This window comes from Sinocyclocheilus grahami, unplaced genomic scaffold (assembly GCF_001515645.1).
Source record: "Sinocyclocheilus grahami isolate Dianchi unplaced genomic scaffold, SAMN03320097.WGS_v1.1 scaffold254.1, whole genome shotgun sequence".
Classification (NCBI taxonomy): Eukaryota; Metazoa; Chordata; class Actinopteri; order Cypriniformes; family Cyprinidae; genus Sinocyclocheilus; species Sinocyclocheilus grahami.
Window position 1 is genome coordinate 314959 of NW_015505433.1, and position 22714 is coordinate 337672.

At 36.4% G+C, this 22714-nt stretch overlaps 2 protein-coding genes across 4 annotated transcripts in view; one reads left to right on the forward strand and one right to left on the reverse strand.

The window, feature by feature from the left end:
- The window catches only part of LOC107598686 (phosphorylase b kinase regulatory subunit beta-like), a 70258-nt gene extending 65254 nt beyond the window's left edge, over positions 1-5004 (reverse strand). The window contains exons 1-3 of one of the 3 annotated variants that reach the window (XM_016290074.1): positions 4922-4993; positions 3653-3746; positions 2412-2498 (exon numbers count right to left, since the gene is read on the reverse strand). In XM_016290074.1, coding sequence (XP_016145560.1) covers positions 2412-2498; positions 3653-3704 — 139 coding nt within the window. In that variant the 5' untranslated portion in view covers positions 3705-3746; positions 4922-4993. Of the gene's footprint in view, positions 1-2411; positions 2499-3652; positions 3747-4921 lie in introns of all 3 variants that reach the window. The other 2 variants (XM_016290075.1, XM_016290073.1) reach the window with 2 other exon arrangements.
- A 58-nt stretch (positions 5005-5062) lies between these two features.
- The window catches only part of itfg1 (integrin alpha FG-GAP repeat containing 1), a 136381-nt gene continuing 118729 nt past the window's right edge, over positions 5063-22714 (forward strand). The window contains exons 1-6 of the mRNA XM_016290077.1: positions 5063-5301; positions 5579-5663; positions 6593-6726; positions 8523-8580; positions 9728-9802; positions 9909-10003. Coding sequence (XP_016145563.1) covers positions 5100-5301; positions 5579-5663; positions 6593-6726; positions 8523-8580; positions 9728-9802; positions 9909-10003 — 649 coding nt within the window. The 5' untranslated portion in view covers positions 5063-5099. The remainder of the gene's footprint in view (positions 5302-5578; positions 5664-6592; positions 6727-8522; positions 8581-9727; positions 9803-9908; positions 10004-22714) is intronic.

The following is a 22714-nucleotide window of genomic DNA, read 5'->3' on the forward strand; positions in this document are numbered from 1 at the left end:
GTGTGTGTGTGTGTATTTATTTATTTTGCAGTGCATCAGCAAAATTATCAGTCTGCCTGCCACTAACAATATCACCCTCACCTGCGGGAAGGACCAATCATAATGGTATCATCAACAAACCAGCAACCAACAAGTTGGAGATGAGTCTAAATCAGTGGTTTACAATTAACACATACATTTACAATAAGCTAAATGACCCCCAAAAACATTAACAAGTGACCAATTTTCCTTTATCTACGAAACTATAAGAATTAATAAAACTATCAAGAAAACTCTTCATCTTACGCCGTTTCATCTTAGCAGTATTTATTGTCATGTCGAAGACTGAAACTGAAAGTGAGATTAGGTGAGAGCAGAGGGAGAAAGAGGGTAGGCAGGCAAAGAGATGAGTATTGATTAAGAGCAAAATGCACAGAGGAGCTCAGCAATGATTGAAACCATACTAGCTTCAAATGAATCTTTTAGTGTTTGGACTCAACTCATTTGCTGGGTATTATAATCAAATGTAATGGTTTGGAGACTTTTTGAATCCTCTAATTAAATTAGGAATCATCTTGCCATAATTAAATAATTTTTAAATGTGTAAACACCAGTGCATTTAATACACAGATCAATTATATTAGGGAAAATCATGAGTAACTTGGCAATTTGTACACAGCTTGACACCTTAAATGCATTGCTTTATAATTTTGTACTTGTAATTAAAAAAAAAAAAGGTGCTGCATCTAGATTAATCCATGACACGACAGAATGAGGTTAAATGCCTAATTTAAAGACCATAATAGAGTGCTCAAAAGATGTTCTCCAACTATCCTGAGCCAACCATTTCATTAAACGCTCAGATCGGCTTCTATTCTTAAACCTATATGAAAAACAAATTACATCTAGGACATATATTCTCACCTGCGCTATAGTAGCGGTCAAGTTTCTCCCAAAGGGGCTCATCCTCCCGGTGCAGTATGGATAGCTTAAGGGGTTCATAGATGGAGCCTGATCATAGAAAGCAAAGACAGATATTAAAGAACACTTGAATCAGCATAGATCCGAATGCTTATCTTAATTGATCTTAATATTGTGATGCTTATCTCATCTTTAGATGCAATTCAAGTATCCCTGGATGGAAGTGATGAGCATAAAAAATGTTTTTATCTTATTTTATATATATACACATACATACATACACACATACATACATACATATATTCTTAATTTATTTTTTTGCACTTGTTTTCCAGTATAAGATACATTTTGCTTGAGAAGCAACATGACAAATAGTTTTTTGTTTTGTTTTTATTTAGCAATTTTCACATTTTATTTAGTAAAAAAAAAAATAATAATAATAATAATAATAACACTTTTTGGCTAAATTGTGCAGCCCTACTTTTTTTTAAATTGCAGTAAAAACGTAAATTATAATAATAATTATTATTATTTTGTCATGTTGCGTCTCAAGCAAAATGTATCTTATACTGGAAAACAAGTGCAAAAAATAATTAGTGTGTGTGTGTGTATTTATTTATTTTGCAGTGCATCAGCAAAATTATCAGTCTGCCTGCCACTAACAATATCACCCTCACCTGCGGGAAGGACCAATCATAATGGTATCATCAACAAACCAGCAACCAACAAGTTGGAGATGAGTCTAAATCAGTGGTTTACAAATAACACATACATTTACAATAAGCTAAATGACCCCAAAAAACATTAACAAGTGACCAATTTTCTTTATCTACGAAACTATAAGAATTAATAAAACTATCAAGAAAACTCTTCATCTTACGCCGTTTCATCTTAGCAGTATTTATTGTCATGTCAAAGACTGAAACTGAAAGTGAGATTAGGTGAGAGCAGAGGGAGAAAGAGGGTAGGCAGGCAAAGAGATGAGTATTGATTAAGAGCAAAATGCACAGAGGAGCTCAGCAATGATTGAAACCATACTAGCTTCAAATGAATCTTTTAGTGTTTGGACTCAACTCATTTGCTGGGTATTATAATCAAATGTAATGGTTTGGAGACTTTTTGAATCCTCTAATTAAATTAGGAATCATCTTGCCATAATTAAATAATTTTTAAATGTGTAAACACCAGTGCATTTAATACACAGATCAATTATATTAGGGAAAATCATGAGTAACTTGGCAATTTGTACACAGCTTGACACCTTAAATGCATTGCTTTATAATTTTGTACTTGTAATTAAAAAAAAGAAAAAAAGAAAAAAAAGGTGGTGCATCTAGATGAAACCATGACACAACAGAATGAGGTTAAATGCCTCATTTAAATACAATAATAAAGTTCTCAAAAGATGTTCTTCGAATATCCTGAGCCAACCATACCATAAAATGCTCAGATTGACCTCTATCCTTAAACCGACATGAAAAACAAATTATATCCAGGACATTAATTCTCACCTGCACTATAGAAGCGGTCAAGTTTCTCCCAAAGGGGCTCATCCTCCCGGTGCAGTATGGATAGCTTAAGGGGTTCATAGATGGAGCCTGATCATAGAAAGCAAAGATAGATATTAAAGAACACTTGAATTGGCATAGATATGAAATATTGTGATGCTTATCTCATCTTTAGATGCAATTCAAGTATCCCTGGATGGAAGTGATGAGCATACTTCAAAGTCAGCATGGCTTATTGATGATGCTGTTATAGACAACTGACCCGCTACAGGCCCACTTTGGGCTATTTAGTATGCAGAGGTTGAGTCTCCGTAACCTAAATGGGTTTCTGTTCCATTTACAATGCTAAGAGCAGCGAAATGTGAATTTACTAGGGTGCAAAGGCAGCAAAGCATGCCAGGAAAACAATCAAAGCAAAATGCAAAAGACTAAAGCTATTGTTCTCAAAATGCATATGTCATATCGAACGACATTGCAAACACACACAGCTTGATTGCAAAATTGAAGGCACTGGCACAAACTCTGTGAATAATGGAACCTGACACCAGTAAATTCAGCTTTTTTTCTGTGAGGAGTGAAATTCAGGGGAACCCCATCAACTGGAGCACTATTTCAGACACATTTAACTTTGGAGCAAATTACATTTTAATAGAATCGACCCAGGGTCAATACCTCAGGTACTGAAAATTCACATTTCCTAGCAAATTAGCATAATTCCCATTGGCTTTTAAGTAGCAGGGACAAAGCCATCTCTTTTTAAGATAACTCCAGCTAAGCAGTGCACATCCAATAGGCAAATGAAAGATACTCCTCATTTTAGTTTCACCACACTGATATAAATAACATGCCTCGAGAAGCATACAAACCCTCTGTTAACAGATTTGATCAGACATTGACAGAAAGAGCTGAGAGGTACTTCACTGCATTACTGATTTCATTAATCACAGAATTTCCCATATCACCATGGTTTATTTATGACTAGCCCTTTACATCTGATGAAATATTACAGATGAAACACTAGAATAATTTTCTGCAATTAAAAAAAAAAAATGTAAGCACCCATTTTCAATTAGGCATCGAACAGTCAGAACCGAGACTGTTATGGGAATGTATTGGCTTTCAAAAATTTGACAGCTAATAGCCTCTATTCACATACTTGTAAACTGAAATGGAAAGTTCTTATTTCAAAAGTAATAGGGGTCTTTTCCATGGACCAATGGCTCTGCCACAAGCCCACAACTTACCAAATTTCCGGAGTTTGCGATGGACATTCACTTCATTGGCAGTGTTGGCCATTTTTCATTAGGTGAACTCTACGCCAGGCCTCTATTAGTTAAACTACAACATCAGTATAATTCAGAGGGTTAGCAGAAAATAGAAAAGACAAATTACATGGAATCACACAGTGAGATTTTCTTCAGGCATGGTTACTGAACAGACATGCAACAAATTACATTAGATGCAATTGAAAGATGATCTTGTATGACTGATGTGAGGGGATGAGATGACAATTAAAATGTGCGGAAATGTCCATGACACCATATAAACTACAATGCTAAGCCAACTTCTAAGGTAATGACTGAAAATGTGTGATCTGTAGTCCTATTTTAAAGGGAAATAGTGCAAATCTCAACTGCTTGAAAGTTTATATCGTATTACCTCACAGCTCTCCATAAAAATGTGGATATATAAGTATATCCAACTTTACCCTATACGTACAGTATACTCATGTAAAGCGATTTATAATATATTGCAAATCTAAACTGCTTGATTGTTTGTAATGGCAAAGTGTAAACTATAAAATCACACAGCTCCAATCTGCTCAATAGACAACAAGGCATGAAGACATTAAGATACTCACATCATGAATTTCTATAAAGCTGTACAAACAAAATTGACGATTTTAAAGAAATAGTTCAGGGAAAAAAATCTTCCATTGTTTACTCACCCGTGTTGTTCTAAACCCACATCAATTTGAAGATAATATTAGGTAGGACAGTCCCTTTACATTCATTGGTTATTTTTCTATTGTAGGTTTAGAATAACAGTAGGGCTTTCACGGCTTCATGAAGGTATGCCTTCAACAAAAACAGCAGAAAGAAACTATGTGTGATTTTATTTATTTATCTATCTTACATAACCACAAGTGGATTATGAGAACTCTTTCACGGGCTACTTGAGTTTTAATGACAGGCTGAAGCAGACGCTAACAAGCACTGAATTAAGAGGGTTAAAAAGCCTTTCGAAACCTTAGACATTCAGGGGAATGAAGTCTTTTAAAATACTTCTCCTTAAAAATTCAAAGCCTGAAGCTCTGTGCAGTTAGTCTCTAAATATAGCCCTGATCAGCGTGCACTTGACGCCTGACCTTTGGGCTCTGCTATCTGCCACACAAGACAAGAAAACTCATGTTAATACGCTTATGCAGCACGGACAATGGATCAAAATGCACCGAGAGAACAAATGCGCACTGTTTAATCGTGCTCAATGCCATGCATCACAAAAAGCCAAACCTGATCGCTTAGATCTGGCTTTGAACTCCAGCAGCTTCCAGCCGACATCCGCTAAGCTTGCCATGATGACAGCTAAATAACAACATCACACTCACACTGCCGTTAAACCCCTCACACTGTCGCAAAGCCTATATGTACTCCGCCGGCTGCCATCGAACGACATGCCGTGTTCCAGTTTATGGTGACAGAAGCTAACAGCAAAATGTTGCTGTCGTGGGCTTGGTTTTTGGCGTTGTTATTAAGTTTTGTGGGACAACACGTCACGTTTGCATTGCAGGACGTTACTAGTGATTTATTTGGCCCGGAGAATTATGGCATGGTAGCGGCTTTCGGTGACTTTAACTCTGATAAACAGACTGACATTTTCATCATCAGGAAGCGTAAGTACAGTTCTGCTAGCTGACGTTAAGATTAATAATGTCTCAAAATCATCCTCTCTTAGTTGAACTTAATGTAATGCAAGATGATGCTTATTATACGATATGTGTGAGCTTTAATAAGATGTCACCGGGTGTTTTGGTTAACGCAGCGCTGTCATATAGTGTTGCTAATGACACGGGTTGTGGCAGGATCCTCCCTTTGTACTCTATTTTTATGTGTTATTGGTGATAAACACCCTGATTCTGTGTTATTTCATGAGAATATTGCTTCTTTCAGGTTCTGAGTTGGTGATTTTCTTGGCTGATCTTAAAGCTCCTTATTTCAAACCTAAAGTCCATCTGACTAAAGAGGCTTTCCCTAGGTAAGAATACACACTGACACACGCTAACCCTAAAAAGCCTACTGTATCACGTTTGATACATGAATTTCTAAGGCCTCTAAATTATCGACATGATCAAAACATTGCTGAAAAGCTGTTGTACACAATCTTCTACATGCCTTTTGCCCTCTGACTGTAAATGAAAAGCCTTTTAACATAATTCTAAAATGACTCCCTTCAGGCTGTGGTACATGGGCAAATGGGTCTTTGCTGTGAATACTTATTTTTAGGAAGTAAACAAAAATAACTTTTATATTGTTATCAGTATGTCAAGTGAACATTTACTGGACTGAAGCAACCTAGGTTTACTTCATTATCCATCTTTTTAGAAACATTATGTCAATTATGTGTGTATAAAGTAAGATACAACAGGCTTTTGTGGAATGTTTATTTGTACATCTCTTAAATATCATTCTATTGCATTGCATTGCATTATATGTTTTGCTCCCCACAGTTAAAACTACTAAGCTTTGATCATAAAACGAAGCATTTTAATATCATCTTACTATGACAAATGATTGGGATATATAGATTGACAGCTTATGTTTATTATGTTTATTTATTATGTTAGTGGCCAGATACATAACGACTGCACCAAATATTCTTGGTTAGTTTGGGCCTCTGAATAAAATTGACATGTTTTTCTTTTTTTCTTGAGTGTGTGAGCTCCATATTATCACTATATCATATTGTGTGGGCTGTAACAGCTTGATATATTAAATATGATGTAAAGCCTAAACCACATATGCAAACTGTTATTTTTGTTTTGTTGTTTAAAGGTTCAATAAACTGTTCCATTAAAAAGAAAAAAAGAATTTTCTGTCTGTTATTTCATATGTCAGGCTTTTAGTGTGAGAGTTTATTAATTGTGTTGATATTGTCTTGTCCATGTGTTTCTCTGGCTCTCTTAGTGACTTCAACATAACTAGTGTGGTCCCAGGTGATTATGATGGAGACTCTCAGATGGATGTGCTTCTTACTGGCTACACAAAGGACATCTCAGAAACAGTTGTCTTCATCTTCTGGGGACATAACCAAACTTTGGGTAAAGTCTGAAAAATAAAACAAAGAAATTAAAGGGTTAGTTTACCCAAAAATGAAAATTAGCTTGTGTTTTACTTACCCTTGAAGCATCCTAGGTGTATATGACTTTCTTTTTTCAGACGAATCCAGTCGGAGTTATATAAAAAATTGTCCTGGCTATTCCAAGCTCTCTCATTGCAGTCAGCGGGTGATGCAGTTGAACAGTCCACAAGTCATCAAATAAAGCTCGCACATTCATAATAAAACGTGCCGCAGGCGGCTCCGGGGGATGAATAAAGGCCCCCTGTAGTGAATCCATGTGTTTTTGTAAGAAAAATATCCATATTGCAAATGTAATAAACACTTTTCTCTCACTTCCGCTGACTGTCATACACTGAAACAGTTCCAGCGGATGACGCAGCACGTATGCGCAGCATGCGCGCCTCTGAGGTATGCTAGTCTCGCAAATTTGTTTATAGGGGCAAAGGAAGCAAAGTGTCCTTATTTTAGCAAAGGAAAACCAGTCTCCTCTTGGTTTATATCGAAATCCTTCAACATTTTTCTTTGCAAATCCTCGGTTTGTACTTCTAATTCATGACCGGCGTTTTGTTTTGTTCTCTCTCCGCGTTTGTCACTAATCACGCAACACCGACGTGTTGCGTCATCCGCCGGAACTGCTTCAGTGTACGACAGTCAGCAGAAGTGAGAGAAAAGTGTTTATTACGTTTGAAATATGGATATTTTCTTACAAAAACACATGGATTCGCTACAGGGGGCCTTTATTCATCCCCCGGAGCAGTCTGCGGCATGTTTTATTATGAATGCGCAAGCTTTATTTGACGGCTTGTGGACTGTTCAACTGCAACACCCGCAGACTGCAATGATAGAGCTTGGAAAAGCCAGGACAATTTTTAATATACAGTATCTCACAGAAGTTAGTATAACACTCACATTTTTGTGAATATTTTATTATATCTTTTCATGTGACAACACTGAAGAAATGACACTTTGTTACAATGTAAAGTAGTGAGTGTACAGCTTCTATAACAGTGTAAATTTGCTGTCCCCTCAAAATAACTCAACACACAGCCATTAATGTCTGAACCACTGGCCACAAAAGTGAGTACACCCCTAAGTGAAAATGTCCAAATTGGGCCCAAAGTGTCAATATTTTGTGCGCCCACCATTATTTTCCAGCACTGCCTTAACCCTCTTGGGCGATAACACCAAATTTAACACACCTGCTCCACATTCACACCTGAGACCTTGTACCACTAATGAGTCACATGACACCGGGAGAGAAAATGGCTAATTGGCCCCAATTTGGACATTTTCACTTAGGGGTGTATTCACATTTGTGGCCAGCGGCTTAGACATTAATGGCTGTGTGTTGAGTTATTTTGAGGGGACAGCAAATTTACACTGTTATACAAGCTGTACACTCACTACTTTACATTGTAGCAAAGTGTCATTTCTTCAGTGTTGTCACATGAAAAGTTATAATAAAATATTTACAGAAATGTGAGGGGTGTACTCACTCACTTCTGTGAGATACTGTAACTCCGACTGGATTCGTTTGAAAGAAGAACGTCATATACACCTAGGATGCTTCAAGGGTAAGTAAAACAGAGCCTTATTTACATTTTTGGGCAAACTAACCCTTTAAAGTGCTATCACAAAGTTCTATACATTACTTTGGCTCCAGTTGGTTCATTTATTAAATATTTTTGCCTAAATTGATGGTTTTAGAGCAACAGAAATTATACTACAGCAGCAGTTTGTGCAGTTTTTTTGTAAATGTTATCTCTTCTCTTACAGACCAGAGTCATAGGGTAGATCTGAACAGGACCTTTAATGATCAGCCCCTTGTCATGGAGTAAGTGCAATATATTGTTTTTAACCTTTAAATGCATACCTTGGGTCTTTAGCAACCCTGGACATCATTCACTACCCTCTTCCTCCTTCATTTTTTAAAGTTAGACATCAACTTTCTTATTATTCCTCAATCTATTCATTATAAACAATATAACAAGAAAAAAACAAAATAAAATAATGTCTGTTTTCTGATTAATTTTTTGTAAAAAGCTTATAGGGTCGCTAGTGACCCGAGGTATAATTTTTCCCTGCACAACAATAATACAATTTTTCCCAATTATATTTTTCCTGCGCAACAATAATTAATTATCTGATGACTCAATACGTTCAATTCACCTTTATTCCTCAAGGTGGCACTGTTTGATAGACAATGATGACGTGATAATTCACTCATAATTACTGCAGGTATAAAACAAAAGAATATCATCAGCAAAAATGTAACTGGCTTGAATGGCTTTACTGCAGAGCAATTGCTATATGCAATGAAATATGTGTCACTGTTATTTGATGATGGATGTGGTGAATAAGCTGCCAACGATCAAAATATTGATTTTAAAGATGTTGAAAACAATAGTTTTGAGAATATGACTGAGATCGTGAATATGAGCCAGGTGCTGAATGTACTGGGGAAGTGCGTTCTGACAATGATGGTAAAATCATCTGCTCAAATTGAACCCTTCTAAGTTTCAAACGGTAACTAAATATGCTATATTTTATTATTTTGTAATTGTTATTAAAATGTCATGTGCGTTTTATGCTATTGCAGCAGTTAGAGATCCATCCGTGTTGGATATATAGGTCCGTGTCGCTAAAGACCCGAATATGTAAGAATGATTGGCGAAACATCCATGCATTTAAGGGTTAATTCAAGGGTGATTTGGAAAATTATATATACATTATATAATATCCAGATATGGTCTTGGTCTTGAACACTACACATCACTGATGAGGATTGTGTTCATATTAAGCATACAGTAAGTGAGCACAGTTCTTCTTGATGTCTTAAAATCATTCCCTCAAAGTTTAACTTAAAATGTATCATATAAGCTTTGCACTACTCATTCCTTTGAGTATACTATTGCAATCTTCCCTTGTGAAGTTTTTGCTTTTGCAGAGGTCTAATGCTGCTTCCTCTTTTCCACGGTCAGCTTTAATGGGGACATGATTCCAGACATTTTTGGATCTGTGGGTGGTTCGTCAGAGGTTTGCTATCTCAGGAGTAGGTAAGACTGTTTTCCTAAATATACGATGGCTTGTTTTTGGTTTTTCTTCCTGTGTCAAGAGAACAGGTGTACAGTGTACAAAGCATGCTGTTTTATTGTTTGTCAGGCAACAGAAATGTGAGACTGCTCTCAGTTTGGGAGTCAAAATGCGTGTCCCTCATTCCAATGCTTTCATCGACCTTAACAAGGACTTCACTGCCGGTGAGTAATGCTACTGTGGTCTTTCCTTCACTCTAAAGTTTTTTTGAAGTGTTAAAGAAAATATTGCAAGGTTCTGCTGCTCTGTGGACCGATTTAAAGAATTGCCACTTCTCTATTCTGTAGCTTTCAGTTAGCATTGCTGTAGATGCCTTGATGAATCCCATTTACCATGGAACGGCCCTGAGTGCTGCTTGATTTATTTATGAATTAGGAATGCTAGGAATACTTCTTTGATTATTAACACATCAGAGACTCAGGTTTATTAGAATAGACATGTTCCTCATACTGCTTTTCAAAACTATATATGAAGTCACATGTTACGTTTGGTTTATGTAATGATTTACAGTGGGGAAAAATATTTATTTGATCCCCTGCTGATTTTGTAAGTTTGCCCACTTACAAAGAAATTAAGGGTCTGTAATTTTTATGGTAGGTTTATTTTAACAGATAGAGACAGAATATCAACCAAAACATTAGGAGTAACTTCTTAAAGTGACAGGACTAATCTTTTCTCCACATGGGCACATAACCAATCTGTGGGAGCCAGAATTCTTGCTGGTTGGTAGGGGATCAAATACTTATTTCACTCACTGAAATTCAAATCAATATCTATCCTTTATATAATGTGTTTTTTCTGGATTTTTTGGTTGATATTCTGTCTCTTTCCATTAAAATAAACCTACCAAAAGAATTACAGACCCTTCATTTCTTTGTAAGTGGGCAAACTTACAAAATCAGCAGGGGATCAAATAAATATTTTCCCCACTGTATCTCATGCTTTGTGGAGGTCACAAAAGGTTGTAGATAGGGCTGCACGATTCTTGCAAAATTGTGAATCATGATTTTTCTCCATGGGAATTGAGATCACGATTATCTCACACGATTCAAATTTTTTTGAACCAAAACATTTATCAAGTATAAAAAAAAAAGTGCTGTCTACACAGAAATGAATTGAAAATTGAATAAGTGTTGAAATTAATTGATCTTTGAGCACCACTTTACAAGCGTCAATCGACCAGCAACACATCACCTTAGTAACGCTGAAGAAGCTGATATTTCACTTCATAGAGATCTATGGCACTGATTCAATGCATTGAACAGCGCTGACACAGGAAATCCCCTTACGACAAATATATGTGACCCTGGAGCACAAAACCAGTCTTAAGTCGCTTGGGTATATTTTTAGCAATAGCCAAAAAAACATTGTATGGGTCAAAATTATCGATTTTTCTTTTATGCCAAAAATCATTAGGATATTAAGTAAAGATCATGTTCCATGAAGATATTGTGTAAATTTCTTACCATAAATGTATCAAAACGTAATATGCATTGCTAAGGACTTAATTTGGACAACATTAAAGGCGATTTTCTCAGTATTTAGATTTTTTTGCACCCTCAGATTCCAGATTTTCAAATAGTTGTATCTCGGCCAAATATTGTCCTATCCTAACAAACCTTAGGATAAGTTGGTTTTGACTGGTTGGTTGGTAGGGGATCAAATACTTATTTCACTCACTGAAATTCAAATCAATATCTATCCTTTATATAATGTGTTTTTTCTGGATTTTTTGGTTGATATTCTGTCTCTTTCCATTAAAATAAACCTACCAAAAGAATTACAGACCCTTCATTTCTTTGTAAGTGGGCAAACTTACAAAATCAGCAGGGGATCAAATAAATATTTTCCCCACTGTATCTCATGCTTTGTGGAGGTCACAAAAGGTTGTAGATAGGGCTGCACGATTCTTGCAAAATTGTGAATCATGATTTTTCTCCATGGGAATTGAGATCACGATTATCTCACACGATTCAAATTTTTTTGAACCAAAACATTTATCAAGTATAAAAAAAAAAGTGCTGTCTACACAGAAATGAATTGAAAATTGAATAAGTGTTGAAATTAATTGATCTTTGAGCACCACTTTACAAGCGTCAATCGACCAGCAACACATCACCTTAGTAACGCTGAAGAAGCTGATATTTCACTTCATAGAGATCTATGGCACTGATTCAATGCATTGAACAGCGCTGACACAGGAAATCCCCTTACGACAAATATATGTGACCCTGGAGCACAAAACCAGTCTTAAGTCGCTTGGGTATATTTTTAGCAATAGCCAAAAAAACATTGTATGGGTCAAAATTATCGATTTTTCTTTTATGCCAAAAATCATTAGGATATTAAGTAAAGATCATGTTCCATGAAGATATTGTGTAAATTTCTTACCATAAATGTATCAAAACGTAATATGCATTGCTAAGGACTTAATTTGGACAACATTAAAGGCGATTTTCTCAGTATTTAGATTTTTTTGCACCCTCAGATTCCAGATTTTCAAATAGTTGTATCTCGGCCAAATATTGTCCTATCCTAACAAACCTTAGGATAAGTTGGTTTTGACTGGTTGGTTTTGTTGTCCAGGGTCACATATCTCTTCCATCTTCTGACAACTGATATTTTTTCACTAATATATGTCTTTACCTGAAGAAGGGCAGACGAAGGTAGTCGCACACGCTCAGTTCCCCAACACGTGCAAGTAAATCGGCATTTAGAAATGAGATCGCATTTATGTATGAATCAAGATTTTTTTAATTTTTTTTGTAGATATATATACAGTGGGTACGGAAAGTATTCAGACCCCCTTAAATTTTTCACTCTTTGTTATATTGCAGCCATTTGCTAAAATCATTTAAGTTAATTTTTTTTCCTCATTAATGTACACACAGCACCCCATATTGACAGAAAAACAATATTGTTCTTAAAAGTACAAAAGTCTGACTGTTTAAGATAGATAATGGTTTGTTTGTTTTTTAAATCCACGCACCTAATGTCCTATTGCCTGGCAGATGTGTTCTGAAGTTCCAGAGAAATCACATCTGTCTCTTTGAAAGGCCTAAGTGAAGGAAGTGGCCTGCATTTTCTTAGCCAGTGAGGAAAACGTTTGAAACTCTTTCTCTGCATTATACGGGTTTGGTTTTGCTCTGTTTGTCGACATTGGGTTGGCTGGCTTGTCTTTGAAGGTTAACACTTTGGAGAAAGTACATCTAGTGATATAAGCTATTTTAGTGACTACAAATCAAGCAGTTCTTTCTATGTATAGGATGCAACGTAGGGCCTGAAACTCTTACTCTGAAGTCAATTTGTTTTCTTTTTAGCAAATGCCAGCATGTGCTTAACTAGATCATTGACTTCAGGAGGTCAGACTAAATATTTAATGAGCTTCATTTTACACTTGTTTTATATGAGGTTTGTATTACTAAAACAAACTACTATAAATACAGTAACAGGACTGCTTGAGACATGGCTGCAGATTGAGCCTAAATTAAGCTGTCACTCAGTAGTGGCTGTGGCTAGTTAATGATCAAAAGTAGGTTAACAGTTGTTGACAAACCTAAAAAAAAATATTAGTTACATTTTTCTTTAGTGTAAATTGTGCATTAACAGGGTTGCACTCAAAATACAATATTTTTAGAGACTGTACTGCCATTTTAGCTTACTGATAAACATTTAAGCTCCACATATTCATGCAAACGTAAACGCATATTTGATAAATATTCAGCTCGACTGAGACCAACAGAGATTCACATTTTCTAAGCCACTGAATAACTTAGTTTTACATTCTTCTTCTTCTCTAGATTGTCTTTGTCAGGCTTTTTCTCTCCGCTTGTAATCCTGTCATCAAGACAGGATGCTTCCTGAGTGTTGTTTTTCGTCTGGGACAGCAGCAGGTCTTGTGGCGAGTGTCTGTGAACTACTGAAACTCTTAGTATTTCTGTTGTGCTGTGTTAGTTTTAACAATAACATAATAAAAATTACAATAACATCATAAAATAATATAATAAAAATTACATAGTCATGCTGTATTTTTGATTAAATAAATGCAGCCTTCGTGAACATATAGACTTCAATTCAGTTATAACTAATGCCAAATTTAGAAAATTAACTACAGTCTGAATATAGCCTGTCACAAAATGCTACTACAGTTGTTTTTCGCATAAATAATGTAATTATAGTGTCCTGGTGGTCTGTAGTGGCTCACAGTCCGCAGAAGCCAGAAATGTAGTGCATTTCAGCATCCTCTTCATTGCAAGGTGCTTCTGACTCCTGATGTCAGTGTCTTTTATTTTTCTTCTTCTGAGCCTTTTTAAATCAAATGATCTCTCGAGAGCTGTTTATGAATTCAAAGCCGTTTTCAAGGGTGAAGAGTTTCCTGTTAAGCTTGCCTGTCAGTCACATAAAATTGACTGTAATAATCCTGTGCTTCTAAAAGGCTGAAAACAGATTTAAATGCTCTCTTGTAGAATCCTGTCAAAGTCTTACTGTCCGTTAGTGTAGTTGAGGCTGAGAGTGGTCATGTGTCTATGTCTCAGTGACCAAAAGAGACTTTAGCATCTCATCCAGGAAATGGTAAAGAGGTCAAAAAGTAATTCACTAACCAATATGGATGAACTCCATTTATCCATACTAAGGGTGCATTCACACCTGTCTTGTTTTGTTAGATTGAATTGAACTCAAGTTCGTTTCCCTTCTTGGTGCGGACCTTTTTGGCAGGTCTGAATACAGCAATCGCACTCAAGTGCGGACCAAACAACCGTACCGAGAATCAGCTGAAGAGGTGGTCTCGGTCCGCTTCCAAACGAACTCTGGTACGGTTTGTTTAAGGTGTGAATATGACCCGACCTCGATCCGACCCTATTGCAGAAATCACCCTCAGAAACCGACAGCTCGCGCATATAGTGCTGTTTTTTGCGTTTCAATGGCTTAAATCACTTGTTTTTAAACCACAATCCTTAAAAACACATGCAAATGATGAGTTTTCGTGACCATGGCACACAGCAACGTGTCGTGAGCGCGCTAAATAGGCTAAAGCTTGCCGCAAAAATTACCATGACTATGTTGGGGGAAAATAGTAAGGAGATATTTTAATTATTTATTAATAAACTAGTGTTTTATGAGTCAGTGTCACAATGAAGTTGATGATCCTGACTTGCCATCTTTTCATTGGATGCGCACCTTTAGAAAGAAATGCATCTTTACGGATTACATAATAATAAGAGTTTTTGTTTTGGATTTGAATTATTTTGTTTTGTATTCATTTAAAGCTTTCTATAGATATATTCATCAAGTATGTAAAGAAAATATTTGCTGAGTTTCGGTGCATTTATGTGAAGCGCTCCTGTACAAGACCGAGACGGCAAGCGCATCTTATTTTTTTCTTTATTTTACAAAAGCACAACATTTTCTTGATACTGTGAGTGCACACAAATATAAATAGACCCTTTACAGTTGCGAACGATGTATTATTCTTACCCGTTGTAACAGTCCATAGTTCTGTTACTATGGTTTTAGTAGGTTGTAGTACTACTCCTGTCCTTTAGGGACTCTAAGTTGCTCTTCTCCTCTAGCTTGAATCCCGGTGAGGTGGTAGAGGAAAGGAGAGATCTGTTTGGGGAATGGGAAGTATGGTTTTTCTCCTCGAGTAGTCAATGCAGTAGAGACCAGATATGTGTTGTAAGCTCAATCATAAGGACTCTTTAGTATTGGTAGTTAATTACTACTAATATGTACAATGGGGATGTGAGGAGCATTTCCACTGTGACTCTACTACACAGAAACCTATAGTGGATCTTTTGGGAATATTCGTTACTCAACTACTAAAGCCTTTTTTTGGATCGGGTTAGATTCTTGTTTTATGCTCATTGAACAAGATATCATCAGCATCATTATCATCGTCATCGTACTCTATGTTGAGTTCAACGGACATTCTCCAAAGGACAGTTGGGATTCTAAATGGACAATGTTCATATAAGGTTTTTCATTCCAAAATTCACTTTGGTTTTCTATGATGTTTGCCTTTATGCTTACTGGTTTGTTGATACCACTTTCAAGTCTTCTTTAAATGAGTATTCTGATTTATTTTGCTTTATTTTTCTTTGTCTGTTGTTTTTGCCCGTTCTTAAATTTCAATAATAATCTGGTATAACTCTTCTATTTGTGTTGGTACAAACTTTATTTCTTATCTCGGTTGACATTTGATTGAATAGTATTTTAGGTGCTTATATTAAATGTGGTTGGTGGGCCCCTCCCTTAAAAATTATCATTAGCTGTGCCTTTTTAAAAAGAGGAGGACGGTTATACCGTATGAGCAAAAATGATGGCGTATTTGTTTCCACTGATGTCCTGAAGCGTGCTTCAGCTTCCACTCCCCGCACAAACGATTGGATATGTGCCTAACAGCGCACATTTTTCTAGGTTAAATGTTTAAACTAACATTGTGATATGCTTTAAGCATTTTATATCTATAGATTTTATTTTCGGCAAGTCGTAATTACAACATCGTATGACATAGTCTCATATGATGCTCATAAGTTTCTTCATATTGCGTTAGTATCTGATCAGCAAATCAGTAAAAAAATAATAATTGCACTACGAAAGATCTCCATGATTAGCCTGTTTTTGCACTTTCTGTTTTTCCCTGCTTGAGAATTTCTGTTCAATGAATGGATGACCTTAGCACACGTGTGGTTTTGTTTACAATTTCTGGTTCACTTGCAAAAAAGGGCAGTGTGAAAGCGAACCGCACCAAACAAAAAAAAATCAACATTGTATTTGGTCCGGACCAAAGCAAGTGAACTAGCGGACTTTTCTGGTGTGAATACACCCTAAAACAAAGCCCCTGAGCCGCTATAGCACTTATCTCCCACCCTCTCGGCGGGAGCCTGGCATCACTGCCACCCCCAAACCATCTGGAGGCTGTTCTGCTGCCACACGATCGCCCGTGCTGTTGGGCCTGATTGGCAGACAGGACCAAGAAAGCCTCTCTGGACCTCTACAGCTGTGAGAATATCACAGCAGAATAACAACAGCCCAGGAGGGAAAAAAGAGCACACCCACGACAAAATCATCTACCACTCTACAATTATGGCTGTCTGCTGTGGCAAGAGATGATTTGAGAAAAAGACCTTAGTGGGGGTGAGTAGAGGCTTTCAGGAAGAGATATATCAGCTGAAACTGAAGGCTGTGTCACTGACTTCTGGCTTGTGTTGTGGTTTATATAAGAGGGAATTTTAAATTTCATTTATTTTTAATTCTTCAGAATGTGATCTTAACGTACATGGTGGGTTCATTTACATTTTAATGGTAATTTCCAGGTGGCAGGTCTGATTTGATTGTGGATAGCAGGGAGAAAAAACAATACCAAATGCAAATAAGCATATATTTGTGCATAGTTAGGGTAGCAAATTAAATGGTTTTTATCTGCTTTTAAATGGGATGAATAAATGTTCCCATATGCACTATTGTTCAAAAGTTTGGGATTGGAAAGGAGTTTTTGAAAGAAGTCTATTATGCACACAAAATGTTATTTTAAAATCGAGTGAAAACAGTAATATTGTGAAATATTATTACAATTTAAATTAACTGTTTTCTATTTGAATATATTTTATTCCTGTGATGCAAAGCTGAATTTTCAGCAGCCATTACACCAGTCTTCAGTGTCACATGATCCTTCAGAAATCATTCTAATTTGCTGATTTGGTGCTCAAGAAACATTTCTTATTATCAATGCTGAAAATAGTTGTGCTGCCTAATATTTTTGTGGAAACGGTGATAATTTTTTTCAGGATCCTTTGATTAGAAAGTTCAGAACAACAGCATTTATTTAAACTAAAAATCTTTTTGAACATTATAAATGTCTTCACTGTCAATTTAATGCATCCTTGCTGAATAAAAGTAAAAAAAAAAAAAAAAAGTTAATAGTATTGTTTTGATGTTGACATAAAGGCGTCCGGTGAATATCTACTGTGTTTTTGCTTTAATATTATCTATGGTATTTTAATATACCATTAAAATCTATTACCATATATTTTTATTATACCATCAATCGATTTCATGTTCAGTAGTTACTAATTACTTTGCTTATGTAGTTCATTGTAATAGTATTACATCAGTTTTTAATTCAAAAGACATTTTTATTTGCTTTTGTTCATTGTGTCATGCTTGATGTCAAATATAAAATTCGGATCCTCAAGCAAAACCACCTAAGAACCACTGATCTAGACCGCCAGCTGCCCATTGAATGTCTATACCAGCTTCCTGGCCTTTCACTGCTCACTTTATATTGCTTCTGTGACCTTCTCCGTCAAGACTTGACCTTGACCTATGTGTACTTTCTGTGAATGAGCAGGTGAGGGTCACCTCTGGATCACAGCTCCAGTCGCACATGTGAAATCGTAACACCCACTGCATGGCTGTGTCAGTTAGAAGACATGAAATTGCATCCACTTAGGTGACAATGCCTCATTTAAGCTTTAAAGTGGAATGTCCAGCCTTCACCCTGCGCTTCTATGCAAAATCTCCCTCTCATTTATAGATCTACAAGCTCTGCATCTGATATCTGGCCCTAGTGGTTTATTAAGATGAACAACAAGCAATTACTTGAGACAAAGGTGAATGATTAAGTCCGGTTAAATGTGTCTCTAACAGGCTAATGCTGCCATGCTTGAGCAGCTCTGATGGCTCAGGTAAGGCTAATGTGTAGCCAAAGGAGCAAATAGAGAATAGCAATGAAATGAACATGCAGAAGACCCCTGCATTCAATAAGTAATCATTTTTGATTACTTTTTTTCTTCTTCTTCTTCTGTTTTTTGTATCTCTCAATCAACGTGGAGATGCCACTGGCATCTAGATCTCATTTTCACATCTTCATAATGTCCTTGATAACCCGCGGATTCAGAATGTGCGACCTCGTTAAAAATAGGGAGTAATTGCCAAATAATTATAAATGTCATTATGCACAAAAGACACCAATTCTGCCTTCTGACTGGTTGCTAGGCAACCCTGTATTGCAATGCTCCAAACTGCAGCCAATTAGACCTGAAATCTCTCTGAATATGAGCGGCGAGTTAATTGTCCCGCAATGTAAAGGAAACAGTTTTTCCCACATTAGGGGACTGCTGAAGTGGGAGGTTCATCAAATCATTATCTGCGGCAGTCTTCCAGACTCACACTCGCAGTTGAACATTTAGGGTACATTTAGGCCAAATGGTCGTGATTGTGCGCCATCCATCTCAGTGCGTTTATTGTTATTCCTATCTGAGTTTAATACCTTTTTCATTTATGCTCTTGCAAAAAGAAACAACAATCCATTAAAGTAGCCAGATTTTGCAGAGGAAGATGCACTAACTTGTTTACAGAAGATGCCACTCTCTAACGGATAAATTTGGACCCATCAGGATTCGCCGTCATCTCCGTGAGTCTCATTGTTTGGCACCCTAGAGACGTCTGCTAGATCTGCAGAACATAGCGGGTGGATAACACAATGACTGGGTGTTTCTCCTTGTACAGACCTGGCACAGCTTTACTGACAAATAGCCTGAAACAATGTGGGTAGAGATCTCATTATTTTTCAATATGTATGTTTTCTCGCTGCCTTCCATTTTTATAAGCAGTAAACATGCTGATATACGGTGCCTCCCTCCCAGACAGCTGGCAGTATATCAGAGAGCTAAATTGTAACATTTACATGATAAATTAAAGTCGAGGGAGCAGATTTGTCGCTGAAGATGTCTCACACAGTTGATGTCCAACGTTAATCTGTTCCTTTGGGGAAAGAGTAGGCATGCTTAACAATAACAGATAAGATTGAGCCACCGAACCTAATTAAGTTCACTGTGTGTATTAATCAAGCATTTTTAAAAAGCCGTGACTTTATTTGTCCTTCACTCAATTAGTGGCTGTAGCTAATGGAAGAGTCTGTTTAAATGGATCGACATCCCAGAAGACTCAGTAACCTGCCTGAGCTGCCTCAGATTCTCTTTCTCCCACTTTCTGTTTCTTGGCTTTCACTCTCTGCCACCCCAGGGCCAGTTTTATCCACCCACATGCTTGTTTGTTTTTTTGGCATTTTGTTTGTGCTCGGGGTGCTTGTTTAAAACTATTATGATTACTTGCGTAATGCTGGTGCGTTGTCACAGACTAGACATGTACGTTTATATTCAGAAACATTGTGCAGAACATGGAGGCAGAGAGAGATTTCATACTACACACATACATGCTGTTGTACCTAATGACAGGCAGACCATTCCAAATGTGTGATGTCTAGGGACAGTTCATTTTCAAGTAGGGCTGGACAATAATTCAATATCAATATGTATCGCAATATAATTCTTTTCAGTAACGGTGACATGATTTTTAAACACATTTCCGATATTTCGATATACATTACCAGTGTTTCCCATACATTGAGTTATTTGTGGCGTTTGACTTCGTTGAATAAACATGAGCGCTGCACATTTCAAAATCAAAACACGTCGCGGGTGTTTTATATGAATGTATCTCTGAAGGGAACCGACTGTCTTCAGAATAGTTTCGATGATACTTTCATTTGATCTGATAAAGTAGCGTTCATGAGCGGAGCTGCTTTGATTACAGCCGTTACTGGAGAAACCGCTAGCTTTATCACTCTAAAAGCGCCTCCTGCTGGCAGAGAATCAGTTTTTCAATTTTCAATAAGCCCGTCTCCAGCAACATGTTTTTGTTGTTGCTCTTTTTTTTTCTGCAGCAACTCAGAGCACTTGTCATATTCTTTATCCTGGCTGAAGCACATTTGTTTCAATCTATAACAATAATCAGCCGCCCTACATTACCAGTCAAAGGTTTTTGAACAGTAAGATTTGTAAGGTTTTTTTTAAGAATTCTCTTCTCACCAAGTCTGCATTTATTTGATCCAAAGTACAGCAAAACAGTAAAATTTTGAAATATTTTCTATTTGAATATATTTTAAAATGTAATTTATTCCTGTGATCAAAGTTGAGTTTTCAGCATCATTACTCCAGTCTTCAGTGTCACATGATCCTTGAGCAATCATTTTAATATTCTGATTTGCTGATTATCAATATTTAAAACGGTTGAGTATTTTTTTCAGGATTCTTTGATGAACAGAAAGATCCAAACATCAGCATTTATCTGAAATAAAAAGCTTTTGTAACATTATACACTATACCATTCAAAAGCTTGGAGTCAGTATGATTTATTTTTCTTTCTTTTTTTTTTTTGGAAAGAAATTATAGAAATTAATACTTTTATTTAGCAAGGATGCTTTAAATTGATCAAAAGTGATGATAAAGACATTTATAATGTTACAAAAGATTTCTATTTCAGATAAGTGCTGTTCTTCTGAACTTTCTATTCATCAAAGAAACCTGAAAAAAATTCTACTCGGCTGTTTTCAACATAATAATATTAAATGTTTTTTGAGCAGTAAATCAGAATATTAGAATGATTTCTGAAGGACCATGTGACTGGAGTAATGATGCTAAAAATATAGCTTTGAAATCACAGGAATAAATTGCATTTTAAAATATTTCCAAATAGAAAAGTTATTTTAAATAGTAAAATTATTTAAAAATTTTACTGTTTTTGCTGTATTTTGGATCAAATAAATGCAGGCTTGGTGAGCAGAAGAGAATTCTTTAAAAACAATAAAAATCTTACTGTTCAAGAACTTTTGACTGGTATGTTAGAAGATATTAATAATTAATAAGGTGAGTCTGAGATGTTTATTTGACAGTGATTTCACATTTCTTGTTTGGATGAAGGCTAAATACAAATAAAAGGTGAACATTAATTTATTTGTGCTGTTTTTACAAGGCTTTTTTAATAGTGTTCATATCGATATTGGAATTGTATCGTAAGAAATATATCGTGATATAAATTTTGGCCATATCGTCCAGCCCTACCTTCAAGCCATTCCAAGGCTGTATTCTCCACATAAGGACAGTTCATAGTGGCTATATCTTCCAAAAAAGGACAAAAAAACCGTATATAGTCCATAGTGCTGGGCGGTATACCGGTTCATACTGAATACCGGTGTTTATTTTTGTTATTATATGAATTTTTAAAATACCACAATACCGGTGTATGTCGCTTAAACAACGTTCGGAATGCGACACTGTTTGAAAGGGGTCCCTTTTCACTGTCGCACTGTAGTGAGGGAAGAGCTGTATGTGTTACTAAGCGTGAAAGTTCCGAAACTGAAGCTGTAGAACTAATAGAACGTGATGACACAAGAACTCATCCACAATATCCACATTGACCGCCACAAATATCCACCACCCCTTGCCATCAGCTCCCGCATCTCACACACACAAGCGCGACTTAAGCACTAGATTTAGCAACTTTCAGACCCTTTTAGCGTTTTTTTTCCATAGAATATTCATACTGACAAACCTAGCGACTTTTTTTGGATAAACCTTACCTAGCACCTGTCGCTTACTGATTGTTTGGAATTATAAATATGAGCGTAGTTCATTTGTTAATATCACATGCACTTTTTTTTTTTTTACTCAGATACTCAGACGGCGCTGCATGAGACAAAAAAAGTAATATAGCCTAAACGACAGCATAGCCGTTTTTTTGTGTAGATACATGGATACATGTTCAGACGATGCTGCGATTATAAATGAGAGTGACTCCTGGTTAACGTGTTAAAAGGGGTTGGGTTTAGTCACTATTTAGTGTGGTATTCTTTGACAATATTCACTCATCATGACAGTAAAATAGGACATTCTAAGTCAATATACTGCAGTATTTCCTCTCTCAATCAGTAGAAAATATGGTTAACACCCGGTCATGCATGAAAAAAAAAATACCGCCATGTACCGTGAAACCGGTATAATTTTGAAAAATACCGTGATATCAATTTTTGGTCA